Source organism: Sturnira hondurensis, unplaced genomic scaffold (genome assembly GCF_014824575.4).
Source record: "Sturnira hondurensis isolate 20B ecotype Veracruz unplaced genomic scaffold, ASM1482457v3 Scaffold0022215, whole genome shotgun sequence".
In the NCBI taxonomy this organism is placed as follows: Eukaryota; Metazoa; Chordata; class Mammalia; order Chiroptera; family Phyllostomidae; genus Sturnira; species Sturnira hondurensis.
Window position 1 is genome coordinate 11,652,912 of NW_028094846.1, and position 22,486 is coordinate 11,675,397.

The 22,486-nt window shown below is 45.5% G+C and overlaps 1 protein-coding gene across 1 annotated transcript in view; it reads left to right on the forward strand.

Moving 5' to 3' along the window:
* Positions 1-586: 586 nt before the first annotated feature.
* The window catches only part of LAMC2 (laminin subunit gamma 2), a 53,852-nt gene continuing 31,952 nt past the window's right edge, over positions 587-22,486 (forward strand). Inside the window, exons 1-3 of the mRNA XM_037035057.1 lie at positions 587-829; positions 969-1,212; positions 18,838-19,026. Coding sequence (XP_036890952.1) covers positions 1,134-1,212; positions 18,838-19,026 — 268 coding nt within the window. The 5' untranslated portion in view covers positions 587-829; positions 969-1,133. The remainder of the gene's footprint in view (positions 830-968; positions 1,213-18,837; positions 19,027-22,486) is intronic.

The following is a 22,486-nucleotide window of genomic DNA, read 5'->3' on the forward strand; positions in this document are numbered from 1 at the left end:
AATAAAATTTTAGTCTGGAAAATCTGAGATTCATTTTGGAAGCCTCTGTTCTCTGGTGCTGCGGGATTGTGGGGGCACTGCGGACGGATGGCAGGACAAGGAGCAGAGGATGCAGGGGCGTGAAAGGACCATGCTGGATGTACTCAGATGTTCAGTTTTCTAGATTTCACTCGCTTCACCTAGCACGGTGGCCTTGGGTGATATTCATGGTTGGTGTCAACAAACATCTCTAATGGGTCCATAGAGAATGGCCAGAGAAATATATGACCTATGATGAAGAAGGAGTAATACACCTGCATCCTCTTTTATATTCAATTTGACAGAACGTCTATTTTGCATCGACTGCGAGCTAGAAGCTGTACCTGTTGTGAGGGATACAGAATGATATCTGGCCTTCATAAGGGGACCCACCTATCCATGGGGGATTTAATGAGTTGGTAGCCCAAGAGATCAGGAAGTTACGGGGATCCAGGAGAGGAACCGTTAGTTCTGGCAGGTGATGGTGAGGGGAAGGATGAGGTGTCAGCAGAGTGGGTGGGCTGGGGTCAGGCTGCTGTGTTTCTGAAAGGCCAGAGGAAGAAGAGGACCCTGTTGTCCCTCTCTGACTGACCGGTTCTCCTCGATGCCTTTTAGATCACAGCTGATCAGGGCTGCCCATTTATTTCTGAGTTTGCGCACTTGAGACTGGACCTCCCAGTTTGAGGAAGGGGCGGGTTGCTAGCTCCCTCTGTGCCCCTGGACCACCCTGCGAGACAAGGAGGCCTCTGGCACAGTCCTCCAGAAGGATCCCTGGGCCGCAGCCCTGGCACCACACCCAAGGCCGGGCCAGGTGTGCGCGAGGGGGGAGCCCGAGGCTGGGGTGAGCGCTTTTACAGCTCCGTGTGCGCTGTTTGTCTGCCTCCGGAGGGCTGGGTCCTCCTTATTCACAGGTGAGTCACACCCTGAAACGCAGGCTCTCTTCCTGTCAGGACTGAGTCAGGTAGAAGAGTCGATAAAACCACCTGATCCAGGAAAAGGAAGGCACTGCGGAGCGCAGAGTGAGAACCACCAGCCGCCAGGCGCCCGGCAGCGACCCCTGCAGCGACCCCTGCAGCGGTGGAAGGCGCGCGGGCCCGGCCCGGCCCGGCCCGGCCATGCCTGCGCTCTGGCTCAGCTGCTGCCTCTGCTTCTCGCTGCTCCTGCCTGCCGCCCGGGCCACCTCCAGGAGGGAAGGTGAGTCGGCTGCCTGGAGGAGATGTCGCAGCCCCGGGCTGTGAACTGGCCTTTCCGTGCGGACCGTGCTGGCTGCAGGCAGCTCCGAGGGTGCCCACTTTGCCCCGACCTCTTCAGAGCTCCCTCCCCCACGCCCCTCTGGGGCTTTCCCAGAGACCGGATTTCACTAAGACTAGTATTACTTTATAGAGCTGTCTGCCTTTAAAATGTGAAGCCGATAGGTGTGCCAGACCAGGGTTTCCCTTACTTTAACAATGTTCCTTGACTGCTTTTTTTGATCAGGGGGCCCTGTGGGATCAGTGCGGTATGTTGGTGCAGAAATCCTTTTCCCATCACGTGCTTTCATTGATGGAATTTTGGTGGGCATGTTTTCTGTGACCGAACGCTGCTCAGGTGGAAAACGAACCTCTTCAATAATCCTTCTGGAATTCCCGTTTCATCTTGGAGATGGGGAATGAGGCTTAAGTGTCGTAAAGACGCTTTACTTTTGATTAATGTTACTTTTTGTAGTATTTCCACATGGTATTTCTTCAACAGGCATTTATTCAGCCCATATGTCATAGACTGTTCCCTCTTCTCTGCGATGCCCCGTAAGAAGCTCAGCAGACCAGATGTAAACAAAACCTTCAGACAGCCTAGCAACTGTCTACTGTCCGCGTGTATCAGCTATGACAGCACGTAATGGGTCTTTTCCTTGTCACTTAGTTCTACCAGTGACACTTACCTGTGTAATTACCCTGAATTTTCATGTTTATATTGCTTTCTGCCCCTGATGGCATTCCATAATCAATAATCATTTCAATAGGGCTAAGAGCCATTTTCACACTTGTGCATGTGTGAACTTGAGACAATTTTCAGTTGCACACGGGGTCATCTTAGATAGTCCCTCTATTATGGTGCAGTCTGGGTGACGCTGGCCTGAATGTATGTGACTGGCACGAATATTTTAGCATGTGTTTAAATGCATTGATATGATCCTTTTTTCCCTAAAATATTTTTGGAGTTAATTTCCAACCCCATCATCGTGACTATCATGTTAAAAACTATTTATGAAAATAATCGTGTAGGTTAGGTTCCCCCTGAGTTGGGATAAATAGTCTTCACCCAGTGAAAAACATCGTCAAATTCTCTGAATAGCGTCTGAATGTCAGCATCTACAAGGGCGGCTTATAGATCGACTACTAGACTCTGTAGACTTAAAAAAGTGCGAAAATGGAAATGGGTTTGCGTGAAGCCACACAGGCAGCTGTTGGCAGAGACAGAATTAGAATTAGATTCAGGGTTCTTAGGCCGAAACTTTTGGGATCACGTTACAAAAGTAATAAGGAAACAAGGTACATATTTACATAATGGATCATTATTGAAGCAACTTTCCCCTTGGCTATAGTTGAGTGTGTGTGCGTGTGTGTGTGTGTGTGTTGTCATCAGATGGGAGAAACAAATGTGTGGGGAGCTATCAACTGCTTAATGAAATCAGACTCAAGGGGACAGAGCTTGGACTCTCCTTTCTCAAGGAAGGACCAGCTCTGAGCGTTCTGTCTTCTAGACCATTGAGTTGGAAGCAGCGTTCGGGTTCATTTCTAGACCCTCCTCCTCTTTGATGATGGACTGCTTAAAGTATTACACTCCCTTCCCAAAGGCCATCACTTTGGGGGTCAAGGAGAGTGAAAGATTCGGTGTTAGGGTGGAGAATGCATGCTTTTCCATTCGCGGGATGCTGGGATGAAGTGGAAGTTGGATAGAAAGCATAGAACTTGTCACCTCCCTAAATGACCAAGCTTGTGCCTCCTGTGGGCCGCACCTGAGAGAGTCTAAAGCCACAGCGTTGCTTCTTGGTTGTTCCCTCAAAGGCGAGATCCTGGTGTTAGATGTCACCAGCAAGGTTTTCAGGGTTGGTCTCAGGTAAAGGACAGGGTTTAGCTTAGAGTCTGCCTGACCTGGCTTCCACTTTTACCTCATCCACTTACTGCATCCTGATAAGTAATCTTTCAGGCTCTTCGATGGTGCGGAGTCTGCTTCTTCACCCTTTAGATATTAGATGGAGGCAGTAGTACCATGCAACCCCGTAGAGCTATGGAAAGGATGAGCGATTATTGTAAAGTGCCTTAAAATACCCGGAACGGTATTTTAAAAACTGCCAAAAGCCAACAGTATAGGTCCAGTGAACTCAGATATCCGGAGATCAGTAAGGAAGATAAATACTCCCACTCAGGAGCTCGCAGTTGGTGTGAGACTCTGTAGCTGCAATGGTCCGGATCCCAGTTCACAGGGGCAGGTATGGCTGGAGAAGGGGCTAGAAGGAGACTAGGTATGTAGCCAAGAGTCTGGTCCTGGAGAGACTTACATGCCAGGCTGTGCAGTCCCTGAAGACAAACGAAGAGATGCAGATGGTTTATAAGCAGGGAGTGGATGAGTTCACTTGCTCAAGGGCTTGGAGGATGAAGTTGGGCTGGGAGAGGCCAGTGAACAGTCACTGCAAAAGTACATGTGAGAGACGGTAAAGGCTTTCATCACGGTGATGGAAACAGCAAAGAGGAGACAAGTTACAGAGACATTTAGAAGGTAAAATCGAAAGCGTTGGGTGATCCAATAAGTGCGTGTGTTAGGAATACCAGTAAGGAAAAATTGGGAGGAATAAATGTCCGGGCTGGGTCCAGGGCTTCAGGTTATGTGATTGGTTAGGCAGTGATGTCACGGAAGGAAATGAGGACTGTAAGAGACGTATGAGATTTGGAAGCAAGGCTGAAGGAGAGGGACTGAGTTCTGTGGGGACCTGAATGTGAGATGAGAGTAGAGATGTCCAACAGCCCTGGTTAACAGCCAAAACTATGATTTTGAACTTTAGGAGGAAAGTTTGAAATATAAAGTAGGGAGCCCAAAGGTGGAAAGCAAAGCCTTGGCAATAGATGAGACTGTCTGGGACGCAGAGGTAACACGAACCTCAACACTTAACAAGGGGATGCAAGAACGATCAAGGAAACTCAGGAGGAACGAGCATGGAGGGGAGAGGCGAATGAAGAAAAAGGTGTGTTTTGTTAGCCAAAGAGTTAACAAGAGTTTCAACCGTGTAGCAGTGACAAATGGAGTTCAGGTATAAAAATATGAATATACAAAGACAAGGACTAAAATACACTGTTGGATTCAGCCATCGTGTACGTTTTGAAGCAATTGTTCTTGAATGGTGAGCTCAGATTGCGAGATGATTATAGGTCACTAACGCGGTTTCTCCCGTGGCCGGATGCTGGAAAAGAGGTGCTATGAACAGTGGGGAGCACCCGTGGGAAGTTTGTACTCTCATAGATTCTGTTATTTGAGTTGTTTAAGTGGTATAGCATCACGCATAAGAGTGTAGGCTCTGGAGTGAGATGGCCTGGGTTCAAATCCTAGCTCCGACATTTACCAGGGGCGGGATTTAGGCAAGCTACTGCACCTGTTCCTCAGTTTCCTCATCTCTGAGATGCTAACAATAAATGGTTGTGATCATTACACGTCAAGGCACTTTGCACAGTGCCTCGTAAGCACTCACTATGCCCTCAATATTATTATTATGTAACGGACCAGCCTGCCAATGCTGAATGTCCGTATGTTGCCTTCTCGGTTTTAAGTGGGGACATTTTTGAAGGCTCCTCCAATTAGCTCAAGAAAGATGATGAGGAGCCTTCTGTTTAAGCTGAAACAAACTCTAAGTTTTACCCAGTCAAACAAATAACAAAGAACCCGACAAGGAACCCAAAGCAGATTGGAATTTCAGGATTGGATTTTATGCCATGTCTTCCTGCTGCCTGTTGCCAGTCGCCAGACCTCATCACACACGGATTCAGCAGGTGTGTTGCTCATGGCACGTGGTCTTTTACTTCTTCATCGTTAAGGTCTCCCCACTATTCTCCATTCCTCTCACCAAAAAAAATTAGCCAGCTTAATTATGAAAATATTGAGCAACACAGGTGCAGTGGTCCCATGTCTCTTTATATTTAATTTAGTAAATTAGCTGCACGAACGTATTTAAAGTCANATTGGAATTTCAGGATTGGATTTTATGCCATGTCTTCCTGCTGCCTGTTGCCAATCGCCAGACCTCATCACACACGGATTCAGCAGGTGTGTTGCTCCCTAGAATATGCCCAGATACGAGGTGACCCCATGGCACGTGGTCTTTTACTTCTTCATCGTTAAGGTCTCCCCACTATTCTCCATTCCTCTCACCAAAAAAAATTGGCCAGCTTAATTATGAAAATATTGAGCAACACAGGTGCAGTGGTCCCATGTCTCTTTATATTTAATTTAGTAAATTAGCTGCACGAACGTATTTAAAGTCACACAATTTATGAACTACGAACTTAGAAGTATTGGTTATTTCATTCACATTTCATAAAATAATTGTAGTCAAATTCTTTCCATATTTAGCTTTAGGCTTCCTAAAACCACTTTTAATACAGTTTCTTCTTCACTCAGGCTAGGTGGCTTGAGAAACAACCTTATTTGAGTCTTTTTAAATTCTGTCATTGGAAAGTACACAATTTTAAAAATATTTTAAAATCATCTTTAAGCATACATTGTGCTCTTTGCAACGTACTCATCTTGAAATGCTTATGTATGACAACTTTCAGCACTAACCACTGTGGGATAATAAAACATTTTGAGAATCGGTCTCTTTCTCATGGATAGCTATCCAAAGCATTGATCGGGGTCATTTCAAACTAATGTGCTGGCCCCAAACAATATGTTAGTTTTAAAATAAAATCCTTTAGAAAGTGCACTATGGTATGAGAGGTTGTGAAAAGACTTAAATGTGACATCCCCCCCCCACTGCCCCGACATTAAAAAATGGAAAAGCAAACACCTTTACCTTATATGCAAATGTGCATGGTAAACAGGAGTATAGAATTGGGTTGGTGTTCAAGTTGGAAATTTCTAGGTGAGCTTAAATTCTGGGTGTCCTGCGTTAGGGGTAGCCAGCCACTGGCTTAGCTCCACTGGTCCAAGAAGCCGAGGAAGAATGTTGATGTGTGATCAGTATTTATGGGAAATTCAGGGGCGTGAAATGAAGGTGTCAATCCTCAGACTCTTTGTTCCATTTCAGTTCTTAGTGGCTCACCTGTCCTGATGTTTTCCCCCTAGAGAAATTTGCAAAGACTTGAATCGCCCATGACCGGTACAGAAATAGAAAGCCCCGTAGATTCTAGAATACTCAAATTCAGTCACAAATTAGACCTAGTAGATTATTAGACCATTCCAGGGCTGTGTTCTAATATCACCTCCAGGTACATGATGTAATGTCATGCCCAAACCGAAAGCTAAGTCTTTTCTGTGTCTGTGGGTGACTGTTTGTCTGTGTCTGTGCCTCCCCAACCAACTAGGCATCTTATGTCACAATCACGAAAGATGAAAAGAATGGTTCTCCCAACCCTGATCCGTGTGAGAAGGGCTGGAGCCCTCCCATTCCACTCTATCAGTGGAGAGGTGGAGTTCGATTGAGCAACCGCATACTTACATACCCCGGACTTCTTCAGGCTTCTACGCCATTTACAGAATTCCAACTGTTTCTCTTCCAGATTTTATTTTTATTTCTAGTGTGAATATGATCTTCACATTCTAAAAAGAAAATGAAATCGCAGCCAAGTCCTTGCTCACACCAGCTTAGGCTTTGGAAAAATTACCCAGACCTTCTGCTGCGTGTATGTGGGGCGTTTCTTGCCAAAAGGCTTTCAGGCTTCACCACTTTCTTCTCTTATTGCAGCATCTTGCAACTGGATGGGAATGGGCCATGGGGGCTCTCCACAAGAGCCTCATTTTTTATAGGCGAGGAGAGTGACGCCCAGGGAGGTGGAGATAGTGTCAAATTCCCACAGTTGGTTGTAGCAGAGCTGGAATCAGGCACAGGTGACCCTCTCCTACAGATGGGAAGGTCCAGGCCCGGAAAACGAGCTGCCCTGACGAGAGCCCCACAGTCGGTCCCAGGACCGGACTTCAGGTGCTAGCGCTCTCTAACAAGAGACCTCCTTGGCTTATTTCTGATCCTTCAGAATGTTCATTTAAATTAATTCCAGACTTGACGGAATCTTGATCTATCAATATTGCGAAGGACCTCCCTTATGTTTCTAGGGGGGACATCGGAAGTCTCTAGGTGTGTATGTGAGTCAACATAGCAGCCATTCCTTCAAACATGTGACAACGTCGGGTCAAAAACAAGGGTAAACTCTAGTTTGTGGGGCATTGACAAGAGAACAGATTTCCAATAATCAAGATTTTTTCCCTCTCTCTTTTTTGGTGCAACTCTGTTGTCAGAGCGTCGTGCAACTTGGAATTGAACAAGTGCCTTGGTTTTGAAAAAGGACAGTTCAAGGGACAGCAGTAAGCCTTTCCATTTGATCAGTTATTGTTCTCCCACGGCTGTGGACATTGAATCTATACATGCAGATTTGCATCCAGTTTATTTTCCTCTCCCCGTTGGAGACCATGGGTGTGAGTTTTGGAGTCTTTCAGAGGCGTGTCTATGTGCTGATAAGACATTGAACACGTAACTTTCGCACAGATTCACTGCTGTTTCAAATCACTGGCCATTTTACTTTTGGTAAAAGGAGATTCCTAATGTTTACAGATCATGTCTCATCCCAAACAGACAGGTCTATGTGCAAATGGGTCCACCAGTGATCCTACCTTCTGCTCTGGTCTCACCGAGGGGGTTGTCTGTGCTGGGAGGGGGCCCCCCCATGCTGAGCTCTGTGGGGACCGAGAGGAAGTGACAGCGGAGCTGTAGCACACTTGCCGGACTGAGATCCAGGACACCCTGAGGGCTTCGTGGTCCAAACCCTTCTTGGAGCATTTGTTACTTGTAGTTATGAATATATAAACATGGCTGGGCTCCTAAAAGCCCATTTAATTCGCTTTCTGACTTTAAGCAGTAAAATTTTAGTTTATTGTTTTCAAATGGATTTTTTTTTCAGAAAAGAGCCTTTAAGGAAGACGTTATAAACATATGCCATACATATTCTCCCAACACAGTAAGTGTTACATAAATTAGCACTGCTCCTTTGTCAAAACTGGGAACAGTGATGGTGTATATAGTGAGCACACACACACCTACGTGTATGCATCTTTGTGAAGGGATAGCAAAAAACCTGTGGCTAATCTCCATGTGCAAAAATGTGCTGTTCGTAAAAGCAATGAAAGCTTTAAAGAGGGAGAATCAGTAAGTAGCTTTTTTAAGGAGCCAACACAAGCGTTGATGGTTGAAATACCACATGTGATGGATTCTCCAAAGATTTCAGTCCAGATCAGAATTTCAGTCCAGATCAGAACTTCCTTCTAACCTGTCTTCATTCAGATGCCTCATTCACGATTTCTGTCCTTTTGGTCTTCACCTTGGTGTCACCTGTACCAGTCCTGGACTCTCTCACGGTCTTTGTTTCATCTGCTTTGTAAAGGCAGACGCATTTGGCCGGGCCAGATAGAAACTGCTCTGTGGACACGATACTGTCAGAATAACAATCAAATATACTTTCTGTATTGGAGTGCATTTCTTTATAGACGAACGCAGAGAAATACAGAAATTGCTCTTTCTGTGACCAGGTGTGTGTGGGGTTACACATGCGAGGATGAATACTTTCATGCAGAATCTTTACTGCGGACACAGACCGAGTCTTCGTGCCACAGCTGACACCAGCTGTCTTGGGGCGGGGTGGGGCGCTCTTGAAGGTGCCAGGTGTGAGAGAAGGGGAGGCTTTGCTGCATCTCTCGCGTCCTATTCTTCTCTTCCCTTTCGCCTTTGAACTCACTCACACTGAGCCCTCCACCTCTTCCTCTGCTCGTCAGACAAAAATCAGTGTCCCCAACCTCAGTGTTCACTGGGGCTTCCTTTCCCTCTCTCCACTGGCTGCCTGGACCCTGCCAGGGAGTTAGGGGGAGACATTTCCAGGTGTGGCTTCCTGGTGTCATCTTCCCTAGGCTGAGTTATTTAAGTCCGCAGGGGCCTTTTCCAAGCCTAGGCTATAACAACATGTACTGTAAACTCAGTGAAAATAGATGATTTTTTTTCAGCCATAATCTTTCAAAGGAAAATGCATTGATCTGAGTTTCTTGGACTGTTGATAACTTTGGACGATTTGGAGTTGGAAAGATTTGCCCATGTTTTTTTCATTGCAAATGGCCGGTGTGAGCAGAAGGCTGACCTCCGCTGTTCCTCCGCTCGGAGCCCTCCCGGGTGCACCTTGCCCACCTGCTTGGGCATTTATGTGTCCCTGGAACCGAAAGATTCTGGCAGCGTGTGATTCTGGCTGCACTGGCTGAAAAGGCAGCTGCGAAAAATGTGGGCGAGAAAACAGAATTCAGTTCGATTCCTAGCACATGAAATGCTGCTTCAGTTTTCTTATTCTGAGTAGAAGACATGTTGTGACATACCCTAAAAAGATAAAACTGGAAGCAGTCACATGCTAAATCATAAAATTCGAGATCAGTTTCAATGATGAACTGTTCAGATTTAGTTTTAAAGCATTCACCCAAGCTGAGAACCATATTAAGCAGTGGAAAGAATAATTTCATGTAGGAGGTTTTAAAACTAGAAAATACTTATGAGCATTTTCATCATAACACGTACGTATAATATAATAAACATACTCACCTTGTCATCTTGAGTATCTCAGATTTAGAGACTTTGATTTTTAAATGTATTTAATTTTTTTCAACTACAGTTGACATATAATAGTATATTCATTTCAGGTGTACATTGTAGTGCTTAGATATTTATATAAGGCATGAAGTGGTCACCCCAATGTGGGGCCTTTGGTGTTTTGCAAATGGGATGATAACTTCCAGTGCTTTTGATACCAAACCAATAGGTGTCAGGTTTATATCTTGCTTTAGACTTTGTAGATAATGTGCAATTTGAGTATTTATAAAAATACATTAGAATAGCCCTGGCTGGTGTAGCTCAGTGGATTGAGCTCAGGCCTGCCAACCACACGATTGCGGTTCGATTCCCAGGCAGGGCACATGCCTGGGTTGCAGGCCAGTTCCCAGCAGGGGACTCACGAGAGGCAATCATACACTGATATTTCTCTCCTTCTCTCCTTCCCTTCCCCTCTGAAGATAAAGAAATAAAATCTTTAAAAATACATTAGAATAGATTGCTATTTAAGGACACGTTCAATCACTGCTTTTGTTTTGAAAATAAGCATTTGTCACTTTTTAAACAGGAAACACTATTCTCAACATTACCGTAATATTCTTCACCATTTTCAATCTAGCTATTTGCATGGGGGTGACAGTCACTTACTTACACGAGGCCAGTTCTTTGTCTCCAAGAAAAGGAACGGTATTCAATAGATAAAGTAATGTTTTATTGTTAGTGCCACTTCTCTAAATAAACAAAACAGAAGACCGTGATTAGGATTGTTAGTCCCAACTCACCTGTCCTCACAATGACGTGTTTCCTTTTACAAACAAGAACTTAAAGACGCAGAGGGAGCAATCTATGAAGTGAAGTGTAAGTGAGATGAATGGGAGGGAGAGAAAGATGTCTCCAGGGGCAGCGTTTGGGGAAATCCGGCTGGAAAAGTGTGTAGGACTAGAACACGGACATCTTTGTGGTCAATGGTAAGGAATTCCAGTATTTATCCTAAATGTAAAGGAAAGGCATCAGAGAGTTTTAAACAGAGAGGTCGTGGTCAAATTTGTACTTTGAAAAGGTCTGTGACTCCCGAGCGGAGGGAGGCAAGGGAAGGTGCAGGGAGTTCAGTTAGGAAGCGATGACAGGTCGGAGATGATTGGGGTTGGTCTAGAGTGGCCAAAATGGAGGTGGACTTGGGTGGACTTGAGCTCTTTACTGGGTCGTATCAATAAAATGTGGTGTTGAATAGAATCTGGTCAGAATAGAGAAAGCCAGAGAACTTACAAGGACAGCTCCCAGCTTTCTAACTTGATGGGGTGACAACCATGAGTTTGCTTTTAAACACGTTTTGCGTAATGAGCTCTTGAGACAACGAGCTCATTTCCAATGAGCTCTTGGAAATGTAGAGCGGCTGGCAGAGCGCGAGGGTCTAAAGTTGAGAATGAAGTCTGGGCCAGGGAAGAGTCTTGGCCTGTCAGCACCTGTCATGATCACTGAAGGCCTTGGCTAGGAGGAGAGGTTTCTAGAGTGAGGATCGTGGAGGTTCTCCATGGCTGAGCCTTGAGGAATGCCAACATTCAGAGCTGGGGAAAGAGAGGGGCCCGCAAAGACTTGGGTGTGCTTGGGGGACAAGGTGGGAAACCAAGAAGAAATCTGACAGTATAGAGATCTGACATGAGATTGAAAGGAAGAAAATATCCAAAAAAAGAAGGAGAGAAAGAGATTCAATGTCCCAGAAAGGGAATGAGGGGCACAGTCTGCTGGCAAGGAAAAACGGCAATAGCATCCCTCTGAGAAAGGAAGAAAACTGAGTGTCATCTCTGAATGGTTTGTACTTGGACCCCTCCGCAAGGGATTACAGGAAACTTATTTACAAACTTGCTGTTGTTTAACTGGATCAGTACTAGTGCACGAAGCAGCTGAAATGGAAGTGAGAACAGCAAAGCTCTACGTAATAGCAGCCAGCACACATTGTCAAGTTCAAACATGATGCTCACATTCCTAGCTCGTGAGCTAGTCCCACACACCAGCCAAGTACATTACCTGTCAAGGCTGCCAGATCACTGCAAACTGATCTCATGGTCTCCAGGCCCTGCCCCTCCTCCCGCGCAGCCCTAGGCTGGCTGCCCTTTGAGTTGGCAGGCAGCTGGGCTCACAGACCACAGAAGGGCAGGCGATCCTGGTGCAGAAATATCGCATCTCGTGTAGGCGGCCACCTCAAAAAAAGTCTGAAAGTCTCAGACACTCCTTCTAACTTCAAGGACCACGTACCTCTTAGAATTCTTTCTTTTCTCATTTCACCGTGGATTTCTTTATTTATTTCTTAGTTGAAACAGTAGCTTTTTCACACAGAATGCCATATATATGTAGACAATGTAATCTATGTCGGCTGCCTGGACTCCTGGGAGATTTCTGCATGTTCTGGGTCTTGGTTGGCATTTTTTTTTAGAGTCAGACTTCCTTCCTTCCGCCTTCTATTCACTTTGTCCATCTACCCTTCCATCCATCTATCCACCCATTCAACAGTCACTCTCCCAAGTCCTGAGTTCCATCCCGTGGGGAAGTAAGACTTGTGCACAGGTGGTGATGACATGAGAGAGAAAGTGATAAATGCCCAGGGAGAGGCAACGTGGAGTCCTGTGGGCACTCAGGAGGCAGAAGCCACTGAAGGATTATCAGCAGGGACCCTGCAATCTGATTCTTAAAAAGATCACTGTGGTTGCTGCGTGGGTTTGAGGAGGGTGGAACGGCTAGTGCCCCAGGCAAAGGAACTAGCGAAAGTAAGGGCCTTTGGTCAGGAAGAGCTTCGTGCATCTCAGTTCCCTGGGAAGGTCTGTGGGCAGGAGGCCAGAGAACCAGGGCAGGACGGAGGGATGAGATTAAAGTTGCAGAGGTCGCCAGAGCCCAGTCTGCAGGGTTTTGACAAAAGTTTGGATTTTTAATTATGTTGTTGTGGGTAAGAGCATGGTAATTCCATAAATTCTATGAAGAAGGCAACGAGGTCACCTGGGTGACGAGCAGAGCGTGTTTTTTGAAGTTCAGAACAATAGAGAGAGGATTTGCTTCACACAAATGACCCGACGTATGCCAAACGGTGAAACTTTCTCGGAATTGCTGGCGGCGTTTCCTATGGAAAATTAAAAAAAGGGGTCTGGATGAACTGCAGCCATCAATGCCGACTATTGCAGGGCCTTGCCTGCCCCAAGTACAACCCGAGGAAATATTCTGGGTTTCCTTCCAAAAATACTCCAAGCTGTATCCATTCTCCCAAGGATGCAGCTTGGAAACAGCCTTTGCCCTGAGCTTCCTGCCCCAACCGGTTGGAGTCATGTGTGTGAGGGAAGGTGACCGTGTGAAGTGGGCCTGGGGGGCTTCCGCACACCTTGCTCCATTGTTGGCAGGGCGCCTCCAGCTCCTTGGGGGTGCAGTGCAGGGGGGTGGCAGTGGTGGGTGGATCGGCCTGTGTCTGGCTGCCTGGCGGGCTTTTCTAAGAAGCACTTTGAGGATCAGAGACGGTATGCTATAATAGTTATTATTATAATACATACTTAAGTGCCAAAGAGGGAGCATTCCGCGTAGGCAGACACAATTACCACCCACGCTTCACTAGACTAAAAAAAAAATGTGAAAAATCTGAGTCCAGTGACTTGGTTTTGGATTTGTGAGTGTGGAGCTGGAAGTAAACTCGGTGCTCTCACTCCGTTGGCTGGGAGAGAGTCCCGGCGGACGGAGACAAGGGTTACCGGGTGTCGGAGTGAGGGGACGGAGAGAGGACAGGGCAAAATGGTGAGGAGAGGGCTCTAGTTTGGAAAGTGTACAGTACACGTGAATAGGCAACTTTGAGAAATGGATGGGATGTGGCACTTACTATACAGGGTTCAGGGGGAGAGGGAGAAAGACCCTGTAAGGCTCAGGTCCGATCAGGGTCCAAGGCTTATTAGTATTTTCTGGACAACGGTGTCTGAAAGCCAAGTCCTGGATCCGTGGCTGGCAAAATGAGGAAACATGGAGAATGTGATGCGTGTTTGACAAAAGCCAGTATACATTAAGTAAATATATACGTTATGTCTTATTTGACAAAATAAAACCTCGGCAGTTCCCCTTTTTTAAAAAAAAATTTGTTTCCTCATGAAACCCCAGTGTCTAAGCGCCCAGTGCAGCCTCACCATTTGGTGTGAAGTGACATTTATTAAATGAATGAGCTGTACATACATCTCCTGGACTAAGGAGGGAAGAAGGAAGGGAAAAGGAGGAAGAATCATTGAAGCAAAATCAACTGATGAGCTACTTTGGAGAGAAAGGGGATTTATCAGGAGGGACAAAGAAAATCTGCAACAACTGAACAGGCAAATAGTTTGGTACATTTGTTACCAAATAAGTCATGATCATTTATAAGAAACACATGATGCCTGGGAGATAAATGGACACAGAGCAAGAACAGAGCGGTATCAAAATAGAAGTAAAATAAGAAACAGCCATATGGCTCTTGGCAGCCCTCTCTTTCCTAGCTACCTTACTTACCCCTTAACTTTGATTTTCTGTCACTGCTTTCTGTGTTTTCCCTTAAAAAACATCACTATCCCAATATTCTCTCTATATTTCTTATTTATTTTCTTTCCCTCCCACTGGCATAAAAACTCCATGAAGGCTGGATACCTATTGGTTTTGTAGACTGCTCTATCACCTCCACTCCTAGAATAGAGCCTGTCATGTAGTAGATGCTCAGTATATACTTGTTGACTGAATGCATGAGTGAATGGACTGTTGATAATGAATGGACTGTTGAATGAATGAATGAAAGAACGGACTGAAATGGCCAAGACCTTCTTCATCTTTATACTCTCGTCACCTGCTTTTGTGTCAAGGCCTCCTGATGGAAACTGGAGCACATATTCAGGAAATTTTCTGCTGGCCCAGAATTTGAAAGAATAGCAAGTAGATTACCAAAGGAAAAATGAAAAAAAATCCTAGACATAAAATTGAGTAAGACTAAACATAAAGCAAAGAAGGGATAATTAAAAAACTCTTAGACTTTTGTTTAAAATGTATTACAGTTTTGTATTTAGGCCTATTTCTCTAAATAAGTAATTGTATTATTGGTTATTGAAAATGCTTTTTTCTAGACCAGGCTTCTGTGCAAAAAGGATCCTTTCCAGGAACAGGGAAGAGAGTGTCTGGTGACTGTCGGCACTTGTGTTTTTAAGGCATGTCCAGACATGTGTTGACATGTGGGGCCCTTTGAATGGTAGAAACACATCTAGGAGTTTCCTGAAGTTTAAGAGAACACGCATTCATTTGTCTGTTAGAAAGCATTCAATTCCTGCTGTGGACCAGACACTGTGCCATAACCTAGGGCTTCCTGTTTTCCTTTTTGCTTGAAGCATGGGAGTGCTTTCTGCCTGTTTAAAGAGCAGAATCAAATGCAAAGATTTGCCCAGCTTCATTTCAAAAATCCAGTTAAAATATATATTTTTGCCAGTGTTTAAAAATCAGTACAGTTCCTACACAAAGCCAGATTTCTGCCTTCTTTAAAAACCCAGGTGGGAAATGCTGACTACTGGGCACATCATTGCTGTGTGGCAAAGCTGGCCAGGGGTGACCTGCAGCTTCTCCCTTTAGCCCTTTTGGCAGAGTCCCCACTGCTCCCTGTTGCCTTGTCCTAGCTGGCAGTGCCTTTCAGCAACCAGTGTGTCCATGGTAGGGGTTGTGCAGAAATTGGTCACAGAATAAGACCAGGAACAAGCTGTTTGAGGCCCATTTTGGTAAGCCCAGTTTCAGGAATCATGTGGAATTTGAAACAGAGCTTTTTTTCTCAACAAGAAGATTGAGTACTAATTAGTTTTAGTGAGGTTCGTCTAAATTTGAGTGATGGCTTGAGAGAGACCATGTTTCAAATGCATTCGTGACACAAAGTGCCGTTCAGTGCAAAAGGGTAAACTCGGGCCCCTCGTTCTCTGGATGTGAGTGTTCTGAAGACTCAGTATTGAGCCAAGTGCAGTGCAGCCAAGTGCTGAGCTCAGCACAGCTTGCTAACCCCCAAGTCCCGCAGACCAGGCTGGAAGGAGCGTCTTCACGGAGTTCTCCCATAATACAGACACAGGAGGCAGTGCATTCCCCGGACCTGCGGCCCATGGGTCCTCTCAGCCCAGCCAGCATAACCCTGGGCTTGAACGGAAACCCACGGAGAGGGAGGAAGGGAGATGGGCAATAGGTCTGTAATCTGCTGGGCAGGTTCCAGAGTGGAGATGCTGGCGGACATCCCCTGCTGAAACTGGGGTGCAGCTCCTAGGAGGTCTGTGAATGTAAAGGAAAAACACAGATCTTTCAGAACAGAGCTTGGACAGAAGGAGAGGGAGGTGGTAAAAAAAAAAAGAAAGAAATGACAAGGTTTTCTATTTTTTAAAATGTTGCTCTAATTCAATATATGAGCTGTCCTCATGAAGTTAACTATTACCAGCAAAAAGTTTGTGATTAAGCTGAGTAATCACACAAGGATGTAAATTCAACAGCTCTTGTATGTGCCTGATGACATACTTGGAAGAAATGTCCATGACAGTTGTGACAGCTGTGTGGCACATCTGTTCAAGAACCACAAAGTCAGTTACACAAGCATTCATTGAGAACGATTCGCCTTGGCACCAGTTCTGTGAAAAGCCCCGGGACCTTGAATTGAGTGCACACTTAACAGGCTATAAGTTTAATGAAACGTTAGGCTGCACCCGTGGAAGTGTAGTATCTGGTCTTATCGGAAGCTGGGCTGTTCAAACCACACTTGAAGTACTGTAATTAATCCTGGTCATTTGAAGAAACACATTGAGAACTGGAGTTTGTTCCTAGAAGGGTGGTNCACAAGCATTCATTGAGAAAGATTCGCCTTGGCACCAGTTCTGTGAAAAGCCCCGGGATCTTGAATTGAGTGCACACTTAACAGGCTATAAGTTTAATGAAACGTTAGGCTGCACCCGTGGAAGTGTAGTATCTGGTCTTATCGGAAGCTGGGCTGTTCAAACCACACTTGAAGTACTGTAATTAATCCTGGTCATTTGAAGAAACACATTGAGAACTGGAGTTTGTTCCTAGAAGGGTGGTCAAGAAGAATCTAGAAATCATGACATGGGAAATAGTTGAAGGTCTTGGAGATGATAATCTCCAGTTTAACCTGAAGAAGAGAAGATGAAGGAGAGCAATACTATAGCTAGTCTCTTTGGATGTTCAAAGGCTTGGCTGACATTGTGCCTTGTAGGACAATGTCTGAAATAAATGTCTGAGGGATAAATAAACAAATGGAGAAGAGAGTAGGGGTGTGTGTGTGTGTGTGTGTGTGTGTGTGTGTGTGTGATGTTGTTGTTTTCCAGGGAAGAACAAGAACACACGGTAAAAATTACAGGGAGGGAGGCAGATTTAAAACTCCGTAAGTTTTTTTTAATAACAACCAGTACTGTCTAAGGAGGAACAGCAAATCATACTAGGTTTGGGAGGATGCAAGAGGGCACTGAATTTATTTTAAAAATGTCTATATTCCGTGATAGACCAGATTTCCAAGTAAAGTGGAAAGGTAAGGGCTTTGTGGTGGGAGCGAATTAAATCTTTGCCCGTTTCGCTGTGTGACATTGAGCAAGATAACTACCTTCTTTCATTTGTTTCTTCTGTTAAACAGGGACAATACAACTCATGTTAAAGTGTTATTGTGAACCGATGCACGTAAAGTCCTAGAAATAGAGTGGGCTCTGGCGAATGTTCATTGACTTCCCCTAGACTAGATGGTATCCAAAGTAGCCCGAGAGAGTGTTAGGAGCTCTTGTAAGGAAGTTACTTAGGGAACTCATAAGACTTGCTGAGTCATGTTTGTGTCTTCAGAGCCTGACTCAGTTTGCAGCAGGCAGTGGCTCGGTGCGTCTTGGCACATTCGTTGACGTTGTTGTCAGCGCTCTAGGTAAGGCATGGCTTGGGCACTTCTAGAAACAAGTTCTCCTTGGGGTTGTGTGGCCAATAGACACAGTGTGCCTGGAGGAAGGAAAGTGAGTTTTGGCATCAGACAGGTTCAAACCCCAGCTCTCCACTGGGTTGAGTTACATTTTTCTCACTTGTTTCACACGCATGAGGGAGAAAATAACCAAGGGGAAGGATTCATGTTCTTTTCTTGGTGGGACCTGCTCACCGATCCAGGAAGGCAGACTGTGCGTGTTCATTCCTAAGAGAAGACCCAGGATTCAGCGAGTTCAAGTAATTTGCCCAAGAAACTGGCAGGGCTGGTACTTGACCCAATTCTTTTAACCTCAAGGCCTCTTTCTCTTCTACATGGTGACTGAAACATCTTCTGAGTGTCCACTGCGTGCCAGGTACAATGCTCAGTGCTTTCGAGTGTTACCTCCTTGGCTGTTTAGGTGCCACGTGGCGATGTCACTCCATGAGTCTCTTTGCAGTGTCCACAGGGTAGACTTTCCCGGACACTTGGGAAAGGAAAGTGTTCTTTGTGGGACCGTGGTTCTCTTGCTACCTGGCTTTGGGAGGATCATGCAAGGCACAGTGAGTGGGGGCAGGAGATGCCCATCCAGGCAGCCGTATTAGCTCCGCAGCCTTGATCACCCCCGGAGGAAGGGATATTGTGTGTCTTGAACAGATGACGCTACCAGCTGTTACACAGGCCTCCAGCCCAGTAGACTTTTTCTATGGTGTTGAATGGGACTTTTTAAATGAGTTACTTGAAAATATTTAATTCTGGAATTTTCACATAAAAACACATTGTCTAAGACTTTTGAGGACGTGGACAGGTGGGTAACCCTGGATGGACTCTTGTTCCCCCCGGGCAATATCCCATTAGCATCACACGCCTCCCGTTTCCTTCAGACGAAGTGAGAACTTACCCTCACCCGGCCCCATTCATGCATTCTCTTACTCCATCCAGTAGTTGGAAGTAAGCTGTAGACCCTGTGCACAACTTGCATTAATGAGAATACAACACATGTGAGAATTGTCTCTCTGGTTTTTGCTAACGGTGCCTTTCTGTTCCTGATCCCCAGTCTGTGATTGCAATGGGAAGTCCCAGCAATGCGTCTTTGATCAGGAACTTTACCGGCGGACCGGGAACGGATTCCGCTGCCTCCACTGCAACGACAACACTGCAGGCGTTCACTGCGAGCGGTGCAAGGAGGGGTTCTACCGGCAGAGAGAGAGAGACCGCTGTTTACCCTGCAATTGTAACGCCAAAGGTAGCCGGGGGGGAAAGGGCAAAGGAAGAGGGAGATGGAGAAGGGAAGGAGGGAAGGAGGGCGGGAGGAAGAGAGGGAGGGAGAGAGAAGCAAACAGGCCAAGAAAGAGGCTTTCAACTTCATCTAGGAACCAGCTGGTGTCTTTAGGGCATGCTGTTTTGAGTTTTAGAACCAAGAAACACAGGATTACGTGTCCTCGCAGGTGGCAGTCTCTGACCCAGGGGCAAAGGCAGTGTGCAGTCATCCAGTGCTATTTCCTCATATCTGCAACCATCCTCTGCCCAACCTCTCAAAAACTAAGGGATTAGAAAGATCGGTTTCTGGTACTGTGCTAAGTGCTAGGGGTAGAGAGGGGTACTGATAGAAAAGACAGAAAAATAACGAGGCAGATTAGTGTCTTTCACCAGGTTGTTAACAAGGAAAAGTAGAATTACCAAGCAGGAAGCAGCTACCGGGGTGGCTGGTTCAGAGAGGGCTCTTTTTCGCTGTTTTGTTTTTTTAAAATGTGTCACCCAGCGCCGTATTTGCAGAACGGTAGGTGGTATTCTGCACACAGATGCACACAACAGGACTCGATTCACGGTGGGCAGACAGTGAAGACGAGTCAACACAAAGAAAGAGGGAGAGGCATGTAGTCCTGCTTAATAAGATGAGTTTTTTCTTCTTAAATGATCTTAATGTCTGTTTATCTTAGCAGTACCTGTTTCATCTCTTTGTCAGAAAGTGTTTAACAGCATCATATGATCAATATTAACCCACCTACAGGGTATTTATAGGCTAGTGTGTGGCAGGGACTCGGAGAAGCTCAGTGGAACTGACTCATAGCCGCAGTTGAATGCATCGGAAAAGAAGCAGATTTTGGTTCAATGGGGCGTGGCTGATCGAGTGCATTGGGGAGTCTTGTAGAAAACTGGGGTGCCCCTGTTGTGACACAGACCCACATTCCAGAAACCACTTCCAAAGCACCAGAGTCCTGTGAGGATGTCGTTTGGTCAGGTTTGCTCCACTGTGTGGTGTCAAGTTAGCATCCGGGATCTTTGGGATTTAGCAGTTCTCCCTATAAATCAAAGAATTTTTAAAAGAAAAACTAAAAGAAAAATCATTCCACCCCAATGGGCATTGAACCTCTCTGAAGGGCCCGCGTCCCTGTAGGCTCTGCAGCCTCACTGTGAGTCGCTGCAGTTGGGTGTCTGGGCAAAGCGATCAGTTGAGAATGGAATTAGAAATGTAATTGGCGCAGCTGGCAAGCCCGTCCTGAGGACAACTGCAGAGCAGCAGAGAGAGATGGTACTGAGGACCTGTAGTCCGTTGTCTCTCCAGCAATGATGAGCCTGGCTCTCTGTCTTTCCCTTTGGGGAACAGCCACTGAGGCTCAGTGAGATCAGCCAGGTGGAAGGAGGTGGAGCCCAGTGATGACTTACACCTTGTGCAGCAGCTGACGTGCATGACTCTCGCTTCCTCTGTGCCAGGCGCTTTGCTAGTGCTTTTATCCAGTAATTAATTTAATCTCCATAAATAGCCTTGTGAAGAGGGTGCTATTGTTATTTCCATTTTACAAACGAGGTGGCAGAGGCTTAGAAAGGGAGCCGGGCCAACTTGTCGAAGATTGTAGAGCTCTGTGTGTTCCAGCCCCGGGTGTGCTGACGTCAGAGGTCACAACGGTGGAGTGTAGGGGTGGGTTTTGGAGCCAGACGGCCTGGGATCGAGCCTTGCCACTGCCACTGCCACTGTGCCACTCTGGGCTTGCTCCTTAAGCTCTCACTGCCCCAGCATCCTCATCCGTAAAAGGTCCATCATGCTATTTATGTTGCAGAACTAAGCACCTGGGAGACAACTCAGTAAAGCGATGTCATTTTTCTTATGAGGATGGAGGTCAGATCTCCATCCCCTGGAACACTGGCTTTAAAAAAAAAAAGAATTACATGCCAGCTGAGAAAGAAGCCTTAATAAAACTATTTATTAACATCTTATCGTGACCATCCTGAAATCAGCAGTGAATTTTTCAAACCTTTTTTTTTTCAAACCTTTTTTAACAGAGGTATTGCATGGCTTAAAACCTCCCAGCAGGCGATTGCAAGAGCCAAAGTTGTGATGCATGTGTTCTGATCAAGAACTATTGCCTTTAATCCTCTCCATATGAAACAAAAACATCAGAACGGTGTCCTTTTATCCCCAACAGCAGATAATTAGGTGTCCAGAAAAAAATGTCATGGATATTATTTTCCTAAGATCTAGGCAATGCTTCGTATTTTTCCAGAATACTCTCTCATACCCTGTTTTCTTTATCTGTGTATCAACACACTCCACCCAGCATTACAGAGACGAAGGACAAGCCCCTGGGCCTGAGTTGCCCAGGCCGAGTTCCCCTCATGTGTCATCTCCAGAGACGCATTGCCTTGGCCACGCAGGTCACTAAACCAGTGGCACAAGATTAATTCCCAATGTGATTTTTGTCACCTCGTCAACCCAATGATATTTTTCACTTTCAAATAATAACTTCACAAGGGAAGTCACTGTAGATTCAATTTCAAGTGCAAGAGAATACCCTTGCTCCAAAATACTGTCGTTCCATGAATGGCAGCTGGAGCCAACAGCGTTAATAATCCCTAGCGGCGGTCACAGATTTGATTTCACCTCAATTTCTCATAAACACAGCACAACTTGACTGATTTTTACATGATGACTTTGTGGGCTCAGCCGCAAAGCTGAATTAGCTTCAGTTCTGGTAACCACGTGTACAAGGCCCGCTACCCCTTTGCAAGTACTCTGAAATTTACTCTGCGTGGGTGTGTGTGTTTCTTTCTCCCAGGACACCTGAATTCTTGAGATCCGTGTGAACACCAATGGTAATGAAATTATTCTCTTAATTTTGTTATTTTCTACATAGCTATGACCCTGACAGTGGGGTATTCAGTCTCTACCATTTGAGTTATTATTTAAAACATGCCCTGAATAATAATTATTTCATTATTATTAAATAGAATTATTCCGTGATAGTCATGTTATTATAAAATGCAAGTGGTGTGTTCACACGTACAGGCTTCTCAAGAGGAAGTATACTCTCTCCGTTCAAATGTTTAGTGTTAATCATTTTAGGATACTTCCCGAGTCCTCAGATGTATGTAGACTGTATATACATAAATCCTAAAAGTGCTTATCGGGACACAGCCTGAAAACAGGAAGCCTTTTCTCATCTGTTCTTAAAAGCCAGCTGTTCACAGCCCCTTCATGATGTAGAAATTGGGGCAGGTGTTTTTATATTAGTGAGATACTTTGGAGACCTGACACTGTAACTTTGGAAGTTTTGGAACCTGAACTAAAGTACTCAGGTTCCCAGCAGAGCCTGCATGCTTTGCGAGGCTTGAGGGAGGCCTAGAGGTGATGTACAAACTACATTTTCCGAGCATCTGCCGTTCTCAAGATACCGAATTGGGTGCTTTATGTATTTTAGCGCAAAGGC